The sequence below is a fragment of the Polyergus mexicanus genome, unplaced genomic scaffold, assembly GCF_030449975.1.
Source record: "Polyergus mexicanus isolate NDT 795.1 unplaced genomic scaffold, iyPolMexi1.0 SCAF_20, whole genome shotgun sequence".
NCBI lineage: Eukaryota > Metazoa > Arthropoda > Insecta > Hymenoptera > Formicidae > Polyergus > Polyergus mexicanus.
The window spans coordinates 3,327,568-3,347,290 of NW_027223340.1; the positions used below are offsets into that span (position 1 = coordinate 3,327,568).

At 30.4% G+C, this 19,723-nt stretch overlaps 4 protein-coding genes across 5 annotated transcripts; all 4 read right to left on the reverse strand.

The window, feature by feature from the left end:
- Positions 1 to 4,385: 4,385 nt before the first annotated feature.
- Positions 4,386 to 6,920, reverse strand: LOC138941676 (odorant receptor 13a-like). Of its 2 annotated transcripts, XM_070311523.1 has the most exons (4): positions 6,615 to 6,920; positions 5,618 to 6,296; positions 4,599 to 4,764; positions 4,392 to 4,482 (listed from the first exon to the last, which is right to left on the reverse strand). In XM_070311523.1, coding segments are annotated over exons 1-4 (981 nt in total). In that variant the 5' UTR covers positions 6,750 to 6,920; the 3' UTR covers positions 4,392 to 4,481. The 2 variants fall into 2 exon arrangements, with proteins under 2 accessions (XP_070167623.1, XP_070167624.1); XM_070311522.1 differs by having other exon boundaries at positions 4,386 to 4,764.
- Positions 6,921 to 8,743: 1,823 nt separating this feature from the next.
- LOC138941793 (uncharacterized) lies at positions 8,744 to 9,523 on the reverse strand. The gene has a single exon (XM_070311675.1). The coding sequence runs from the start codon at positions 9,521 to 9,523 to the stop codon at positions 8,744 to 8,746; it is 780 nt and encodes a 259-aa protein (XP_070167776.1).
- Positions 9,524 to 11,936: 2,413 nt separating this feature from the next.
- On the reverse strand, positions 11,937 to 12,695 carry LOC138941794 (uncharacterized protein PF3D7_1120000-like). Its single transcript, XM_070311677.1, has one exon. It carries the CDS (start codon positions 12,693 to 12,695, stop codon positions 11,937 to 11,939), a length of 759 nt encoding a protein of 252 aa, XP_070167778.1.
- Positions 12,696 to 13,698: 1,003 nt separating this feature from the next.
- Positions 13,699 to 18,495, reverse strand: LOC138941795 (aminopeptidase N-like; the record flags this gene model as incomplete). Its single annotated transcript, XM_070311678.1, is given in 10 exon segments — positions 13,699 to 13,761; positions 13,858 to 13,927; positions 14,019 to 14,363; positions 14,506 to 14,696; positions 14,965 to 15,245; positions 16,182 to 16,299; positions 16,363 to 16,466; positions 17,591 to 17,672; positions 17,675 to 17,719; positions 18,292 to 18,495. Coding segments are annotated over 10 exon segments (1,503 nt in total), but the record flags the coding sequence as incomplete, so codon positions are not given.
- Positions 18,496 to 19,723: the final 1,228 nt, after the last annotated feature.

The window sequence follows — 19,723 nt, forward strand, 5'->3', positions numbered from 1 at the left end:
GAAAAATAATTTTCATAAAAAAGAAAAAAAGAAAAAAATGATTTTCCTTTAAAAAATAAATCTAAAAGATAAAAACCTTTAAAAAATCAAAAATCAAAACTAAATATGAAATCAAGTTAACTAGCCAAGTACATAGAAACAGTTCAGTTTGTAATTTGAAATAATATTTGTTTGATAAAATCAGTTTTGCATTTATAGAAATATAGATTTTCTCGAGAAAATTCAAATACACTTTATTTTTATAGAATTACGTTGTTCTGTCTCCCCCCCCCCCCCAAATAAATATTATGTATAATATATAAAATGGCACAATTATATTGCGGATTTTATTACAAATGGTACATCATAAAACTACTTAACTCTTAATGCAATAACGTCGATCACATCGATCACCAATTTCGAGTTTAAAAGTGCCCCGTGCCAAACTGATCGAGTTGTTTTGAAATTAATCATAAGCTTTACCAGCTAGGCCTGTAACAAAAAAGATTAAAATTAAAGTGACATACAAATGTTTGGCGTGCCCGATCTGAAATAAAGATTTCCAAAAGATTATCAGAAATCATTATCAATATGTTAATTATCAGAAATCATTATCAATATATTAATAAAAATAAATGACTTGTAATGCGACTCGGGCACGCTAAGTTTTTTTATGTCACTTTAATTTTAAACTTTTTCGTTACAGACTTATCTGGTAAAGCTTATGATTAATTTCAAAATAACTCGGTCAGTTTGGCACGGGGCACTTTTAAACTCGAAATTGGTGATCGATGTGATCGACATTATTGCATTAAGACTTAAGTAGTTTTGTAATATACCATTTGTATGTACCATTTGTAATAAAATCCGCAATATAATTGTGCTATTTTATATATTATATATAATATTTATTTGAGGGGGGGGGGCATAACAACGTAATTCTGTAAAAATAAAGTGTATTTTAATTTTCTCGAGAAAATCTATAATATTTCTATAAATGCAAGACTGATTTTTATCAAACAAATATTATTTCAAATTACAAACTGAACTGTTTCTATGTACTTAACTAGTTAACTTGATTTCATATTTAATTTTGATTTTTGATTTTCTAAGGGTTTTTATCTTTTAGAGCTATTTTTTAGAGGAAAATCATTTTTTATTTTTTTATTTTTTATGAAAATTATTTTTCAAGGAAAAATTTTTTTTAAAGTTATTTTTTAAGGGTAAATATTAAACTTTTTTTACGTACAAGTTGACTTTTTTATATACTTGGCGAATTTTTTTTTACCTTTGTGAGGTTTTCTTATGGGATTTAATCTTTTTTAAAATAAGTTTTATATATTCTTGATTTATATTTTATATGTAGAAAATTCAAATATGTATATATTGTGCATATCGAAGGAACAATATTGAGACACAAAGGGGAATATGTAAAAGCTTATGCAATTTCTCTCTGTTTCTCTCTCTTTCCACTGAATCAAAAAATTACATCCAGAAATGAAGATAGAATTAATGACTTTAAAAGATAAAATTGCTAAAGATGCAGGAAAAGAAAATCATCTATTTTTACTTAATTACTTATTTTTATCATTTGCTTTTATTAACATCTATGGTTACTTAATTACTTACTTTTATCATTTATTTTTATATCTTTTGATGGATTTCTAGTATCTTCAACTATACCTAACATTTTGCGATATAGATGCTTATCTTTTTCCACATATTTAGCAATTTTATCGTTTAAGGTCATTAGTTCTGTAGTAAATATCTTCATTTCTGGATGCAATTTTTGAATTCAGTGGAGAGAGGGGAAGAGATTGTATAAGCTTTTGCATATTCCCCTTTGTGTCTCAATATTGTTCCTACGATACGTACAATATATATACACACCTATTTGTATTGTTCCTATGATACGCATAATATATATACACACATATTTGAATTTTCTACATATAAAATATAAATCAAGAATATATAAAACTTATTTAAAAAGATTAAAGATAGTAAATAAAAAGAGGGGCGATGAGTGGCTTAGAGCGTTGAGTCGCGGGCTGACAAGTGCCACGTCCCAGGTTCGATTCCGCTCGGATCTCATCTCTCATCCCACCATATACCTCTTTATAGAAGAGAAGGAGGAATGACAGAGAAGGAAAGAAGGATAAAAAGGAGAGGAATAGGAAGGAGACAAAAAGAGGGTTAGGAATAAGGATGAAGGAGGAAAGGAAGTATGAGGAGCAAAGGGGGGAAGAGCAAGAGAGAGGGAAAAGGAAAGCGGTGTAGTAAAGCGTTGTGTAAAGCGTTAGGTTAGGTGTAGGAGTGTTAGTTGTAAGAGCGGAAATGTAAGAAAATGAAATATATTTGGAAATTTGTAAAGTGTAAGAGTATAAAATTGCAACCCCATTGGGGAGTCAATAAAGACATACATACATACATAGTAAATAAAAAAAAGATTAGGATTTTTGCAATACCTTTTCTAAGTAGTGCTTTAACATTTTGTAGTTGGTACCTTCATGTTTCACATTTTCTAAAACTGCATCGTAAGCTTCTGTTTTAATCAACGCAGCTGCCAAATTATTATAAACTTTTATACGTTCCTATAACAAAATCTGCAATTTAGTATCTTTAATCAATTCTTCCTCCTCATTTTGATTCAAATTTCAATTACTTTTTGTTGATGACAGATATTCTAATGTTCTCTGATAATATTATATTGCAAAAGGCAGCTCTATCCAAATAATCAATTTCCACGTTTTTCATTGTTTTAAAAAATATAAGTTCAACCATTATATCAAAAAAAGTTAAATAGATTAACAATAAGTCTTGTCCCTAGAGAATTTAGTCTAAGAAAATAAATAACCTTTATTATATAATTTATAAACAAAATTATTATCTCATTTCTCTTTGGTTATGCTTAATGACTTATGCTTAACATTTCTATTTCAAGCTCTATGACGCTATAACTGTGACGCTTTCAATTCAACTGTATATAATGTAATATTTTTGATAGAATTCTCAAGATTTGTTTTGTTATATTAACGTAGATATGCAACTCTTTGTTTAGCCATTTGTAAGTAACCTAAAAATATTAATTACGCAATAAATACATTTATATATTGTATAAAATATAAATAAACATTTACATTTTCAGAATCAAAGGTAGCGTAGAAGTAATTCCAGATCCGCAAAATGTTTGTATACACTATAGAAGTGCTTCGATATGATTTTACTATTTTATTATTCTAAAGCTAAATAATAAAAATGTATATTTAATGCTGTGGTTTTTATGATATTTTTGATAGACTTCTCAAGAGTTATATTGCTATATTAATATATTGCTATATTAATATGAACTCATTGCTTTTAGCCATAAGTTAACCTAAAAATTAATTATGCATTAATTACATTTATATATAAAGTATAAATAAACATTATATACATGAATGCGCATTCGCGCGTATAATTACCAGCTTATCGTTATCGAAAACATGGCCAACCAAAATCTCCAAATATTCCTTCTATTCATTCATAATCATTTTCCAATAATGTATTTATTATAAATATGTTATAATTGATAATGCACAGATTCACTCCATTGTAACTATTCGCTCAGTTTTATTAATGTAAAAAAAAAAACTTTTCTCGATATGACATCGATTAAAAAAAATCACTTCTCTTCCTTACATTATTAGTAGTGTATAAATTTAATAATTTCTTTTCACTTTATCACTTATCTTTGTTGTTGCAGTATTCTGCGATACTCTTATCACTTTTCGTTCCATTATTCCGCGATATATACTACAACTCATTTTTTATGTTTTCCGCGCGATATATACTCTCATAACTTTATATTATTATCTTATACATATACACGTACATACACAACATTGTCTCTCAAAGCATATTTGCACACTCAAGCGAATAATCGTACATGAGTGTTGCAAATGCGCCTTGAGGGACAAAATCGCTTTGCGTGTGTGCATATGTACGTGCGAGCATATGTACGTGAGAGTCTGAATTGGAAAAATAAATTCTGATATTTCGCTCGATACGATTATCATACCTTAGGATTGACTGCATCAATCTTATTCAAACTGGTCGCAATCAAAAGCTTGCATCCACATTGTATAAGAAAAGTGCAGTTAGATTTTTGATTACAGTTTTAGTGTTATTGAAGTATTTTAATCGAAAGTTTCTTAAGAGTAAAAACTCCGGATAAGCTACTTGGTAGCGTCGCGGCCCCTGTACATAGGCAAACCGTTGACAAATTAGAACGAATTTTTTAATATACTTGACGCTACCGCGTCGCTTGATTGTAAAATGTTATCTTACATACAAAAAAGAATTTTTAAGAGATTTTTTAGATATTTATTTATAATATTTTTCTAACAGTAATAAATTTAGTTGCGATAAGTTTAAATTATGTAATATTTTACTTGTTTTCTGTTTGTTTTTCAATCATAACACGTAAGGCGGATAAGTAGGATACTGCGGTCTTCAGGATATCTGTAAATGTGGCACGTGTGACATAGAAAAATTTCCCGGCGGTTAGACGTATAGGTATATTCGTTTTTATCATAATAAATGTTAGATCTCTTATGTCGTTAGTCGAAAAATCGCACCAATTGCTGTCGTAAACCGCGAAAGACAGGCCCTCACTTTGATCTCTCAAATTATCGCCTGCATACGAGTATAGAAAGGATTGCAGCAACATGACAATCATTATCACAATGCTCTTCGTCGTCATGATTGTGTCGTGAATATGCAAAGATTCGATGAGTCCAAAACCTTAAAAATCAATAAGTTTTATTTCTGTAATGATTTTTCCCGGACTATAATTTTATTGTAAAATGCTATTCCGGCTAATATATACTACAATCTATAATACATAAATATAAAATTAAGAAGATGAAGAAAAAATTCTGTTTTTTGTAAATTTTCAATAATAATTGGATCAATCTCGTCTAAATTTATTTCTCTTACTAACTAATATATTTGTAGATGGAGTTTATTGCATTTTGTTTTTTCTTTGTATTCGCTTGTATCGCTTAGTAAAGCGATGGAAAGGAAGAAGTGTTTTACTTACAAACATAAAAACTTGGACAAATTTGATTTATACTGCAAATGACTCACTGCAGTATCTTAGTAATATATATGAAATGTTCTTATATAATAAAAAATTTTATAATAAGAAAATGTTATATACAAAAATCTAATTAGTTAACTTAGTTAATTAGGCAACTAAGTAAATTATTTTTAATTAATTTTTTTTTGCAAAATACAATTATATAAATATACACATTGACATAAATTCCAATTATGTATTATCAGTGGCACAATTTTTTTACACAAATTTCTCTTTTTATAATAAAGTAATTATTTATGTAACATCTAATTAGAGATGATTAGATGTAAAATTTCTCAAACATCTTATATATATTTTGCTTTTACATTTTTTATGCATAAAATAATAATTAAAAAAGTCAATTAGAGAATTTTATTATAAAATTTTATATCTTTATGAAAATATATTACAAATTTATTGTCAGATATCAATATATCTTGATATATTAATAAATCTAAATCTAAATCTTCCTCTGTACATGAAATAATCATGGAAATGCCTCACAGACTTACATACCTGTTATGCATATCAAAATAGCGCTGGTGAAGATCTGAGTTAAAATTATAATATTATAAGTATCTTCAATAGTCTCGATGAGCCGTATCAATTGCCGATGTCTGACTACGAGTTCTTCAACAACGCTGCCTCCTTTGCGCTTATGGTTGCACCGACCGATCTGCCGAAAGTCGATCATCAGGAGTTCGAGTTGGCCGCAGAGATGCAGCGTGATACCGATGAACATTCCCTCCGTACAACAGTTTCCGGTATATGTAATGAATAACTGAACTATCTGATAAAACGTAATGAGGACATACTGGATACTGGTGACAGATTCAAAGAGACAGGATGTCGGAAGATAAAATGTTCTCTTATTAGCATTCACAACGGGTAAGAGTCGCAACATGTACAGCATAAAAGCAAAAAATCCGGAATAAAACAGGGACAATGATATTATTTTCGCCATGCGTGCGTGCTGGATCATAATTTCGCGCGATCTCGCATCCTCAACACTGCACCAGTCCTGAATAGCGGAGAATAGATTGATCGACAGCGTGGATCGCTGCAGCCGCAGCAGGATAAGTTTGACAATTACCAGCATCGCACTTGCGGTCACCACATACGTGTCAATCGGATCCCCGGAAGAATTCTCGCAGGCGAAGTAGACGTCCATTAGCAGTGTTATCACTAGCAAGATCTAGAATAACGGATTATTACGGCTAATAAAAGCGTTATGTAAGATCTCTTGTTTTTATTCTTATGTTCGCAAATAAAAAAAAATAATTCTTTTGTTTTAACTAAATTATCATGTTTTTCTAAATTAATTATGTGTTTTACAAAATATTAAAGAGATTATCATATTTGCACAAATTCAGGTGTGTATTGTATTTATGCGGCATAAATATTTTTAAATATTGTATTACTTTAAATTATATTAATTAATATCATATATTTGATTACCTTATTAATTTTAAAACAATACATAAAATAAAAATAAATGTTTTCCTCCCATTACCTCGCTTACGATCGCAAATAACCAACGCAGCTTTGAATAGAGAGTGTCATCCTCAATCGGCCATGCTCCTACGGGCCATGCCAAAGTCTTGTAACTCGATAATGCGTAAACAGCATCTTTGTTCCAATATACCATTCTCGAAACATATGACGAGACGATTCCGGATTGATCTCGTGTATGTACGTGTATGTATGCTTTTATTAGTGCATAGCAATGTAATTAAGCATTAATAAAGAAAGAAAGAGAGAGAGTCCCTTCATTAATCCATTTGCCACGCCGATAGCGCTTATAATACTTGCGCCCATCTCTTCCTCATCCATTCTAGCTGTTCCGTATCCTAAAACTATCGACCTTCGCGAGAACATAGCAGCGTTGAACCACTCGTGCATGTAAAGTATATGCATGTTTTAAGCTGTCGAGCGAGTAGATCGGCAAATTGCTCGATTATTGTATTATTGTCTATATGTCGCTTGAATTGTACGATATGCATAAAAAATACTGACAAGGCAAAATTTGCAATTCATTCAATTTATCAATTTTCCGAGAAACCCATTGCATCGCGTATAGGATATATATATTATATGTACATTCACAATTTCAAAATAATGCGTACTTATATACAAAGAGAGACCGAATTGCAGACTGAGCTGCAGACTACTGAAAGTTTATGTTATAATGAAAAGCTCATACGATAAATGTACTTTAGCTTTCAGTAGAAAGTTTTGATATGTCTATATGAATAGCAATACAACTTAAACACAATTTATATTTCTTTTTATAGACGATAAAGCAATGTGCATCCGTTCTGCATTTTTTTGCAACCTAGTGACATATCTTCGTGAGATCAAAACTAATTTAAGGTGGAAAATGTAAGTATCTTTAAAATAATATTTTATATTCCCTGATTATATGTATAAACTATACAAATAAAGGAATAAATAAATAGGTGTATAATAATTTTAAAATAAAATATATATAAATTTTTTATGTTCTAATATTTACATATACATTATACCAATACATTGAATTCAACAGATACTAATCCATCGCGATGTGTTGCTTTCACCGACAAATAAATAATATAAAAAAAGAACATAAATTAGTATTTTACTTTCTATTATTTTTTTTCTTCTTTATTATTTTTTTGTATATATAATAAATTTTGATATTTTATTATAATAATTATTAATAATAAAATAATAACAAAGTAAAATGATAACAAAAGTGTGTGTGAGTGAAATATAAAATATATAAATAATGTGCGTTACATGTGCTATTATTTAATAAAATATACAATAAAAAATTTTGTCTATAAAAAGACTTAATTTAGTATTTGATAAACCTTCAGTTAAGTATATATATATATATATATATATATATATATATATATATATATATATATATATATTCTGACGTAACGTTTTTGAAACGTCCGTCGCAAAGGCCGAATGGCACGATCAGAAGCGGTTTTTCGGGGGCCTGCGTCTTTCTAATTTAGGGAGAGAGCGGCCCGATCATCAGATCAACGAGATCTGACTTTTGTTTGTAATAATTATCGTAAATGTAAGCTCGATATGAGCCCGCGAGTTAGTTGTCAGTACAAGATAGAGCAGCCGGATCCCAACCGGCGAAAGCAGAGAAAGAGAGAAGAAGGATAGCCGAGAGCGGAAATCCCAGAAAAAAGGAGACGTCAGGTCGTAGTTTTCTAAAATTAAAAACATCTTTGGTGGCTAGTACACATCGTTGCCAGTAATTTTATATTATTATTATTATTTATTTGAGCTTAGTCCTTGCCTTTCGGCTTAGGACGAACTTCCGGTTACACAATTTTCCTCATCCACTCTGCGCTTATATATAAATTTCAATTTAAATTTAAACTTAAATTTAAACTTAAATTTGCCTTCAATAGGGACTCGATTAAATCTAAAATTAAAATTAAAACTAAAATTAAAATTAAAATCAAAATTAAAACCAAAATTAAATTCAAAATTCAAATTCCAATTGACGCTGGAGCTATATAAATAGAATTGGATAAACTTTACAACAAGATAAAATAAAATCAAGAATCAAAAATCAAAAACACAATCAAAATCAAAATAATAAATATACAAATAAAAATAAACGCATCTCTATCCTTCCTCTGCCGCCTTCTTCCTTTCTTCTTCTATTCTCCTTAGTACTATCAGCCCTTGTCCATCCTCCCCCAACACTTTTTCTATCTCCTCTTTCTGTCCCGTCTTTTCACATTCCTTGAGTACATGCCACATGCTTTCTACCTCTTTCTTACATAGCCTGCATACTTTTTCCTCTTCTGCTTTCCAGTATTCTTTTTCTCTTGCTTCATTGCCACACCTGAACCTTGCTATCGTTTTTCTATCTTTTTGCTTCATTCTCTTACTTAGATATTCTGCTCTCTCTTCTTTTATTATCTTCTTGTATTCTCTGTTGTACGTAGACTCTTCTATCTTTTTTCTTCTTTCCGCCTTTTCTTTCTCTCTTATCTTCCCTATTATTTTTTGTACTGTGTTTTCCTCCTCTTCTCTGCTTCCTTCTCTTCTCTCAGTACCATCTCCCTCCTCCTCTAATATTTTCCTCCTTATTCTCGCCCACTTTCCTTCTCTTCCTGCCCCCCACTCTTTCTTCCTCTCTTTCCAGCATTCTTCCACCAGTTTCTTCCTCGTTGTTCCTATTTTCTCTTCGTACTTCAGTGCTCTTTTCAACGCCTTCTCTTTAATTTTCACTAACTTTCCTTCCTCTACTACTATGTAATTCGGCGTTGTCCTTTCCAAACCTAGTATCCATTTTACGTATTTTCTCTGAATTCCGTCCAGTCTTTCCTCTTTTCTCCATCCCCATATTTCTGCTCCAAACAAACTCACACTCTCCACCAATGCTTCAAGCATCTTCATTCTTCTTATGTAGTCCTCCCTAAATAATCTCTCTCCTATGCTCCACGTTTTCTTCATTGCAATCATTGCTTTTCTTCTTCTTTCTAAGATATGTTTCTCCGCTCCTCCATTTTTTTGCATAATGTATCCTAAGTAGCTAAACTCTTTTACTTCCTCCAATTCTTCCTCTCCCCATTTCCATCTCCTCTTCTTTGTTCTTCCTTTCCCCTTTTCGAATACCATCACTTTTGTCTTCTCCGAGCTTAATGTTAGACTTTTTTTTCTCTAAATATTTCTTAAATCTCCTCAGCATTTCCTTCATCTCGCCTTCTCTCTCCGCCAGTAAAACTATGTCGTCCGCATACATTAGCGTCCATATCTTTCTTCTTCCTACCATTACTCCCCCCGTCTGTCCTCTTTCCATTTCTTCTTTCAGATCTGCTACGTAGATGTTGAATAGCGTCGGGCTCATTGGGCAACCTTGTCTAACTCCTTTCCTAGTCCAAAACTCTTCTGTATATTTCTCTCCCACCTTAATTACGTTCTTCGTTTCCTTATACGTCTCCATTATTCTCTTTTTCAGCTTATTCGATACCCCAATTTCCTCCATCCTTTCTCTCAGTATTTTTCTGTCTATTCTATCAAATGCCGCCTTCAAATCAGCGAAACATGCAAAGACCTTGCCTTTCTTTTTTCCTACCTCTCTATCCACTGCGTGATTTAATACATATACAGCATCCATAACCCCTCTTCCTCTTCTGAACCCGAATTGACCTTCTTCTAATTTGCCATCGATCTCTCCCATTAATCTCTCATTTAGAATGCTAGCGTAAATCTTATATGCTGTGTCCATCAGTGTTACACCTCTGTAATTCTTTACCTCCTTCTTTTCTCCTTTTTTGAATATGGGGCATATTACTCCTTTCTTCCAGTCCTCCGGTATTCCTCCTTCCTTCCATATTTTCTTTATCATTTTCCACATTGCTTCTCCTATACTTCTTGGCATGTATCTCCACACTTCATTTTCCAAACCATCCTCTCCTGGCGCTTTTCCTTTCCTCAATCTTTTCAGCTGCTTTATCAATTCCTCTCTTGTTATTTCATCCTCTTCCTCTTCCTCTCCCCTTTCCGCTTCCTTTTCCTCTAATACTGCCAATTGCTCTTCTCCCTCCAGTATCCCCATAAAATGCCTTTTCCATTCTTCCTCGCCTATTTCTTCGTTTATCTCTTCTCTTCTTTTTCTGAATCTGTTTATATATTTCCATGCCTCTTGTTCTGACTTGATCTTCCCTATTTTTTCCTCTTCCTGTTTCTCATATTCTTTTTTCTTTTCTTTGCACCATTCTTTGTACTCTTTTCTCATCTTTATATATTCCTCCGTTTCGCATTCTCCCTTCCTCCATTTTCTCATTCTCCTTCTTAATTCTCTCTTTTTGTTTTTCCATTCCCTGTCATGCCATACTCTATCTCCTATCTTCCATTTATGTCTCCTCTTCTTCTTCTTTGGTATTGCTTCCTCTACTTTCTCTTTTATTTCCTTCCATAATTCTTCAATCCCCTCTTCTTTACTGGTCCACTCCTCACAGCTCCTCAAGTATTCTTCCTTTGTTTCTTCTTTCCATTCTCTTCTTTCTATTTCTTTCTCCTCTTCTATTTCTTTTTCTTCTTCCCTTGTTCCATATAATGTCGCTTCCAACGGTACGTGATCCGAGTCCGTTCTTTCTCCTATTTTCAGACTCTCTACTTCCTCTGTAGCCTCTTGGTTTCCTATTATATAATCGATAACTGATGTTCCGTTTTCTCCTATATATGTCCATTCTCCTTCTTCTCCTTTGCTTCCATTTAAAATCACCCATCCTCTTTCTTCAATTTCACTTATTAGTCTTCTTCCTTCTCCGTTTATTACCTTGTCCTTCGATTTCCTTTCTCTCTCCTTTTTTACCGCTTCGTTTATCCTACCCCCTTCCTCCCCTGTTCTGGCGTTCCAGTCTCCTCCTATTAACAATACGCCTTCCTCGTTCTCTTCCATTCCTTCTGAAATTGTGTGCATTGTTTCTTTTACATTCTGACTGTACACTGTCATCACTCTCCACTCTCTCCCGTCATATCTTATTCTCCTTTCCACTATGTTGTCGCTCCATTCTTTGTATTCCAAGGTCGTTATCCTTTTGCTTATTCCTGTTATAATGCCTCCTTTTGCTCTCCCTTTTTTGTTTTCTCTCTTTGCTGGTCTACACCTCCATTCCAGATTTTTCGGCAGTTTGTCCTTTATTTTATTCCATCCCTCTTCCTCTATCCACGTTTCCATCAACCCTACCATCTCAAATCCGCTTAAGTATTCCCACACCTCTTTATCTTTATTTGTAACTCCTGCTATATTCCAAAAACACATTCTTGCCCCTTTTTCTCCTCTTCTCTCTTTTTTCTCTTTTTCCTATTGCCTTCCTCTTCTTTCTTTCTCTTCCTCTTTCTCTTCATTTAAACAATCTTCCTTTTCGTTCCATTTAAACCATTTTCCATTTACACTTATTTTCTTGTACCCTATTTTCACTTCCTTTCCTTTTTCTTTCTCCTCTCTGGCCCTCCTTCTTAATCTTCCTTGAATCTCTCTTTCCCTCCTGGTTAGGTCATCGTCTATATATATTCCTCTATCCAGGTTCTTTTTCCTCACCATTATGTTTCTTTTCATCTCCCATTCCTCTACTGTCACTACTATCCCTTTCTTTCCTTCTCTCTCCTTTATCTCATATGCTTTCTCTACCTTTATTTCTACTCCCAATTTTTCCTTTACAAATTCTTCTATTCTTTTCTCTATATTTGTTTTTTCAATATTTATTCCTCTTATAACTATGTTCTTCTTCCTTTCTTCTCTTTCCTTCTTTTCTTGTACCATCTCTAAATTTTGTATTCTTTCTAGCATCTCTTTCCTTTCTTCTTTCCACTTCCTTCTTTCCTCTTCTCTCGTCTCTCTTTCTTCTTGCATTTCCTTTAATATATTTCCCATTAGTTTCTCCATTAGTTTCTCACAGTGTTCTCTCATTTCTGACACTGTTTCCTCTTTAAAAATTCTCATTATTCCTTCTATCCTCCTTTCCATTTCCTTCTCCGGATCTCTGCTCATTCCGAAATTTTCTAGTGTTTTTTCTTTTTGTTTATTTTTACTTCCCGTGGGCCTACCTACCTTAGCTGCCATCTATTTCTTCCTCTACGCACTCCGACCTTTTTTTACTGCTCCCGCTTCTCGCACTCACTCCACCTTAATGGTTGCTGTCCTAACCTAAAACCGCCTTCTCTACTTTCCTCTTTTCTTCTCTGCTCTTCTTTCACCTCCTCTTTTCCCTCCACTTCCTTGCTTTCCTTTTGTCACCCTCTCTCTCACTTCACCCTATTCTCCGTTTTTCTCCTCTTCCTTCCACAATTATCACCTCACTTTCCTTCCTTCTATAACTACTCTAACTTTCCTTCGTCACTCTCCAACCGGAAGTCGCCAGTAATTTTATATTTCTTATAGCAAGAAAGAGACGCGGAGGGCCGGAATAATCTGGCCGAAGGGGCGGCCACTCCACCCGCATGAAGCGAGAGAGTCCCAAGGACGGAGCGGCGAGAGGAAGGACCCATGGACTTATTCGATAAAATAGAAAAAGAGCCGATCGGGAAATTCCAGGGCGATGAACCCACCAACACGGCCGTGATGACAACAAGGACTGCGAGGACCGCAGGACGGCCCTGCGTAACACGAAATGCGTCACAGGTAGCACGATAGCGATTTATCGCGCCGGCATGTGTGCTGCAGGACTCTCGCTCGGCAATGTTCGGTGAGCTATCCGGTATGACGCTGGTCTCCTGAAGCGAGCGATATCCAGAGCGAAACTGCGATCGAAAATCCGAGATCTTCCAGCCGGTAGAACGAGTGTCGCCGATTTATCGTGGATAATTAATTCAGATGAGTCGCGCCCTTAATAGTTGTCAAGCTACGCGTTTGGTGAATTAACTTTTGTGGAATTTTTGGTAGATTGCATCGCATGGCTGACGGGCATCCGTCACTCATCCGACAATATGAAATAGCTCTCTCCACTTATTTTGCCGCCGCCGACAGTCATTAGTGTTAGTTTCGTGTTGATAATCATTGTATGTCGTAAATTATCGGGATTTTCACGCTCGCGCGATCGATATTTGGGATCGCGCAAAGTATTGCGTCACGCAACTCGTACATCACAGTCATTCCTCATAGTTTTTGTATTCTTTCTCTGTTTTGTATTCTATAAAACAGATTATTTTAATATTTATCAATTTTAAATAATAGTTTCATCTCTCGCACCATAAGAATCATATTTCAAAGCGTATACAATTTTTACCTGTTTGAGTTGTTCATTAGAATATAAATGATTTATAAGAACTGTCCATGTTACAACCCTATTGATTTTCCTATGAAAAAACGTAATAGTAGATATATATACATATATAACATACACATAAATTTATGAATAATATATTTATGAGAAAATTGTCAAATTACTTTGGTTTTATTTTCTTCAATTTGTTTAATATAAAGTTAAGTACTTTATTTTTCCTCGCATATTTCGCAATAGTAAAAAGAAAACCGTTAATATAATCTTGATCGCGAAAATCTTTTAGCAACATAATCGATGTTTCACTATTATTTCCTATCATATTTAGATAGTCTATTATAATATCTGGATGCTCAGGGCAAATCACAAATTCTAAAACTTTAGTTTTAAATTTTTCCTTTCCCATACGATGTACTGCCCGCCAAGTAGAGTTTTCATAACTCATAATATGAGGATCGGGCATTAATTTTAAACCATTACAATATGTCCATTCTTTCCACCACGGCGATAGTCTACGAGATTAAACAAATAGTAAAATTTTGTTATACATGCTTATCTTGCTTTTATATTTTGGTCAAGTAATGTATTAAACATAGCATAAAATATTTACAAACAAATCGAATTAAAAAAGTCTAAATGTATGAGAAAAAGTACTTGTTTTCTTCGGGATTTGCGAGATGTTGTCTTAAATTATAGTTGGCTACTTCTATGCATATCTGATCATCAAAAAAACACGCCCATTTTGCAGCTTCTTGTCTTAAACGTTTTGTAAAATCGTCTTCACCAAGAATTTCTTCGTATTCGAGTTCTTGAAGCACCTTATATAAAATACTCCGCATTCTTCTCTAAAAAAAGGAACCATAAATGATATAAACTTTATATTTTATAATTAATAAAATATATATTTAAAACGAAATAAAATTAAATAAAATATAAAACATATTTTTGTCACTATAAAAAAAAAATGTATATATTTTGTGTAGGGGTAAAATGATAAAATAGAGATAGCAAATTGCTAATTTTTTATCTAAATGGTGATTATGAGCCAATATGAAACTTATTATTTATCTTTTTCTCTCCTCATAAATTAACAAAAAGTCTATTAATATCTACCGTGATTTTATCAGTTTTTTCTTTTGGAAGTGGAAAGACACTCGACATGTATTCCAGAGCTTTAAACATAGGATACCATGCTACAAAATTTGTTTCTTGTTCTAGATATTCTGTAATATTCCAGAATATAGAAGAATCGAGTTGTTTCGTTATCATAAAGTGAAAAGCGTCATCGATAATTTGAGCACGATTAAGAACGTGTATTTTTATGTAATTCTTAGAGGCTAAGTATCTTGCAATTCTTTTCCAATTCTCTAAATCGTAATTGACTCGATAATACCCTGTAAATAACATATAAATTAAAAATATAATCAGAATTCTCTGTCAATTTTTATTGTATATAGTGTTTTGTGTGTGAAACATAAATATTACTGTAATAACACAAATATTATTGTAGTTTCATTGTAATATAATTAATCGTCATATTGTCGTTAGGTATAATGCATAGAAATGCTGATTTAATTCATATATATGTATATGTGTAGTATAAATTTTCAATTTTACTCTAAGGAATTATATTTTATTTAAAAAAATATTATTTTTTATGTAAAATATCAAGTATAATAGGAAATTGCCTACAATTTAATTTTTTTAAACAAGGTAAATTATCTAGAAAATACAATTTTATTAAGAAATATGAGCGAATATATATGTATATTGATATAAACTTTTTTTCATTTTTGATGTGGAGAGCTCGTCCCCGAAGTTTGTCCCATTATTACTGAGATATAGTTCAACAAATGTTTAATTACAACCCATACATATATATATATATATATATATATATATATATATATATATATATATATATAAAATATATTTTATTATTTATTATTATTTAAATAAGTATTAAAATATATATTTAAACATTTATATTTTATATCAAAATATGTCAGATTAAGATACAAAAAACTCGAAAAACATTTTATTATAATATTTTGAAAAGGTCTCAAAAAGGGCTATAAAAATATGCAATAAAAAATAGGTAGTTTCATTAAAAAAAAAAAAAAAAAAAAAAAAAACGGTGATCTTCATAATTTAAAAAGATTACGAGAAAAAGAAACTTTTATATGCGCTTTATTGCGGACTAAAAACTAATTTCTCTTAATAAACTTTTTTGTAACTTCAATCAGTTGTGAAATATTTGCTCGGACATTTATGGACGAACTGTGCAGAATACACAAAAAATAATAAAAAATAAATCGGTCAATATTTACCAATTTGTTGTATGTTGAATATCACCCAACCAACTTCTTTGAAATTAATATCAATTAAGTGTGGCTCCGTTTTGTTTAGCCAATAACAAGGTAAGGTATCGCGAAAATTGAGATCTCTCTGTATAGTATATGTCAGAGGTATTCAATAATGATGTGATGAATTATAATTTTCTATTGACACATTTATCTTGCTATAAGGATGATTATAATCTTGCTTGACACTTATAGTAGGATTATGCTTTTGCTTTGTCCATGGATCCATTATATGAATTATGTTTAATAATTCTGATTTATTTACTCTTAATACATTAAGATATGTGTCATCCATACTTTTATTCAAAGATTTCATCAAATTTGTGTAATCTAAATTGCTAAATTTACAAAGTTTTTAAATTTTAACATTAATTAATGTGTTTTAAAAAAATTATAATGAGATATTATCAAAATATATAAAATTGCTTTATATCAATTTAAATATACATTTTACATTTCTTGTTTTTATTAATTATTATCATATATCATATAATTATAATATAATTTTAATAAAAATTTAATAATTTCAAAGTAAAATTTGTTTAGAAATAACAAAATCAAATAAACATTGTGGAAGCTAAATGGACGTGTAAGTGATAAATAAAACACAATTATATTCGAAGTAAGCGAAATTGCGTAAGATTTAGATAATATAATATAAAATGAACAGCATAAGTTATAATAACAATAATTGTCCATTGATCAAGCTCTCTAAACAAAGCGAAAAATAAAACAGATATTATCTACAGAATTGTGATAAAATTTGGAATAATAAAAATAAAGGCAATAAGTAAAAAAAAAAAAAATTACATAAAATCATTTCCTTTTGTATGTAAGCGCGAAGATTATCAATTGTCGGAAAAATAGAGAAAGCACAATAAGCACTATAAAACACAATATTTTATGAAACTTATATTTATTATACTTAACATATTTAGTTTTCTATTGCATAGTAACTATTATAATAGAGTATATTACTTACTTGGAAATTATATATCTGTTAATCATACTCTCCACAAATATGGTTTCAGAAAGAATGTTTTGTAACATCCGCAATATAATAGATACTACAATAATTTATATCAAAAAAGTCAGATTAATTATTATATTTATTACATATATATATATTTAATTTATTATATATATTTATAAATTAATTATTGCATTTATTTGTGAACATATCTGATTTGCTAGGAAATTAATTTCATGTATAAAGGGGAATACATATTTGAATACATCCATAATATACATATTTTATAATAAGAATAATGTACGTATGATTAACATTTAATTAGGTTTCTTCGTCAGTAGTTTTTCTTATTTTTTTATAACATTTATGTTCACAAAACGAGCAATTTTCAATTGTTGTCATATACCTTTAATGCAACGGAGAAATTCAAAAGAAGTGTTGAACGAAGACGTATTATAAGAAGTATCAAAATCAAGAAATTCGCGTGATGATATTGTACCACAAACAAATCCATTATGCCGGACTCTGGGAAAACCTATAGAGAATAGTTTTGCAGTAATTATGAAATGCTCACATTAGCACTAGCGCTGCTATTTTCTAAACATTTAAAAAGAGACTATTGCTCTCATATTTATGTTTTTAAAATATATAATAATTATTCATCTTTTTAGAGTAACGTGTAGTAAAATTTTTTCATTAAAGATACTTTTGCAATTATTTTAAAATTATATTACACACATAAATATTAGTATCTACTATAAGGATATATATTAAACATATCATTTTTTTTTTAGTAATAATTTAAATTTGAATTTTATAATAATATTTAAAACTCTCTAATAAGATTTAGCATAAAGTGATTTTAACAAAATAAATAATAATAATATAAGAATTTATTTGATATTTTCTCGACATATATGTCGCATATTTACTTGTAAAATTAATTTTTCTACAAAAAGATTTTTTTTTAAATAAACGTCAAACTTTTATAGGAAAAATTATATATAAAAGTTTGTTTTATATGAAAAGATTAAAGTTATATACTGATTTGCTTGCGAATGAGGGAGAAACAATTAGCGCTAGAAATACTTAAAAATTTAAAATAACCTTGTGAACGGCAAATGTTCCCAAAAATTTAATAAGACATTTGTTAAACCAAAATGATCCCCGTGATGCCCAAACTAAATCATAAACGTTATAAAACCATTCCTGTGATATTTTATATCCTACTACGCGAGCTACATCGATTTTACGCGCAGCGGGATCTAAATTGTCATCGTAGATAATATCTTCCTCTCTGAAAGTGACAAAAAATAATTTTTAGAAATGTTTTTTTATGTTAAAACATTTGTTGTTTAATGATTATATATATTAATATACTAGGTATTAAGTATAAATTCATATACAGATTATTTTATCCAAGATATTAAATTTGTACATCATCAAATTTTGTACAAAGATATTAAAATTTATATTTATAATTAATAATATAATATTAATTATAATTAATAATATTAAACTTTAATTTTGCTCATATAATGACACACTTATTGTTAGTTGCTTAATTGCTTAAATTGTAGAGACGGGAATGTCGTTTTATTATATGACATAAATAAATGATATAATATAAACTAGAATACATAATATAAATATATGTTGTCCTTACAATTCAAAAATATAATGTGTCTTATATATATATATATATATATATATATATATATATCTAATTTCTTATTTGACGAAATTAAATTTCCAAACTTCGCTTCTTGTAATATTCCTCTATTATCAGTTAAAGTGCCTATAAATCTTATATTTAGAATATAATCCTTCTGTAACACTTCCGTGGAATAAAGGTGGACAATATGCGTTTCATTATTATATGAATATTTTGATTTAATAATTTTAATTTTTTCATCATCTTTATCAAATGCTTCTAAAGGATTATCATAAATTGAATCAAATATAAATCATGCAAGATCATTCTGTTTATATTTATTATGTTACTTTAACTAAAGTTATATTAACGTATACACAATGTACACATATTATTGTGATATGCGTTTAAAATCGTCTCTCTGTTAAAATCGTTAAAGTTAACTTGGAAAAAATAAAACTTTGCTTGTGTCGTACTTGTATATTAGAATTATTTAAATTTTTTATTTTATTTTTTTTCATATTTCGTTAATTTAACGACAAACATACATGTATATATGTATGCGTTTTATTTCTATTAACTCACCCTATTAAGATTGTATGCCACAAGTTTTATTACTCAAGTATGCAACTCTTATAAATAAAAATTAACTGTAGTAAATTTGACGATCTATTGTCGCTATTTATGTAATATTCAAAGTATATATAATTACAACACTTTCGAGATCTTATCATTTCGAGAGACCATCAAAGACTAACGATACTCGGTACATGACATTACATTAAGTACGTAATGTTATATCAACACCCTCTCGATCATCGAGAAATATTTCACTTAGTCGATAAATATTAATAAACAATGTTTAATTCATCACTTTTTCTATTT

Bases quoted from the DNA above. Each gene is read 5' to 3' on its own strand.
- LOC138941794 (XM_070311677.1), bottom strand. From the start codon at position 12,695: ATGGCAGCTAAGGTAGGTAGGCCCACGGGAAGTAAAAATAAACAAAAA.
- LOC138941793 (XM_070311675.1), bottom strand. From the start codon at position 9,523: ATGAAGATGCTTGAAGCATTGGTGGAGAGTGTGAGTTTGTTTGGAGCA.
- LOC138941676 (XM_070311522.1), bottom strand. From the start codon at position 6,749: ATGGTATATTGGAACAAAGATGCTGTTTACGCATTATCGAGTTACAAG. The intron at 6,297-6,614 runs GTAATGGGAGGA...CCGTTATTCTAG, and splicing joins TATTTGCGATCGTAAGCGAG to ATCTTGCTAGTGATAACACT. The intron at 4,765-5,617 runs GTATGTAAGTCT...TTGATTTTTAAG, and splicing joins TATTTTGATATGCATAACAG to GTTTTGGACTCATCGAATCT.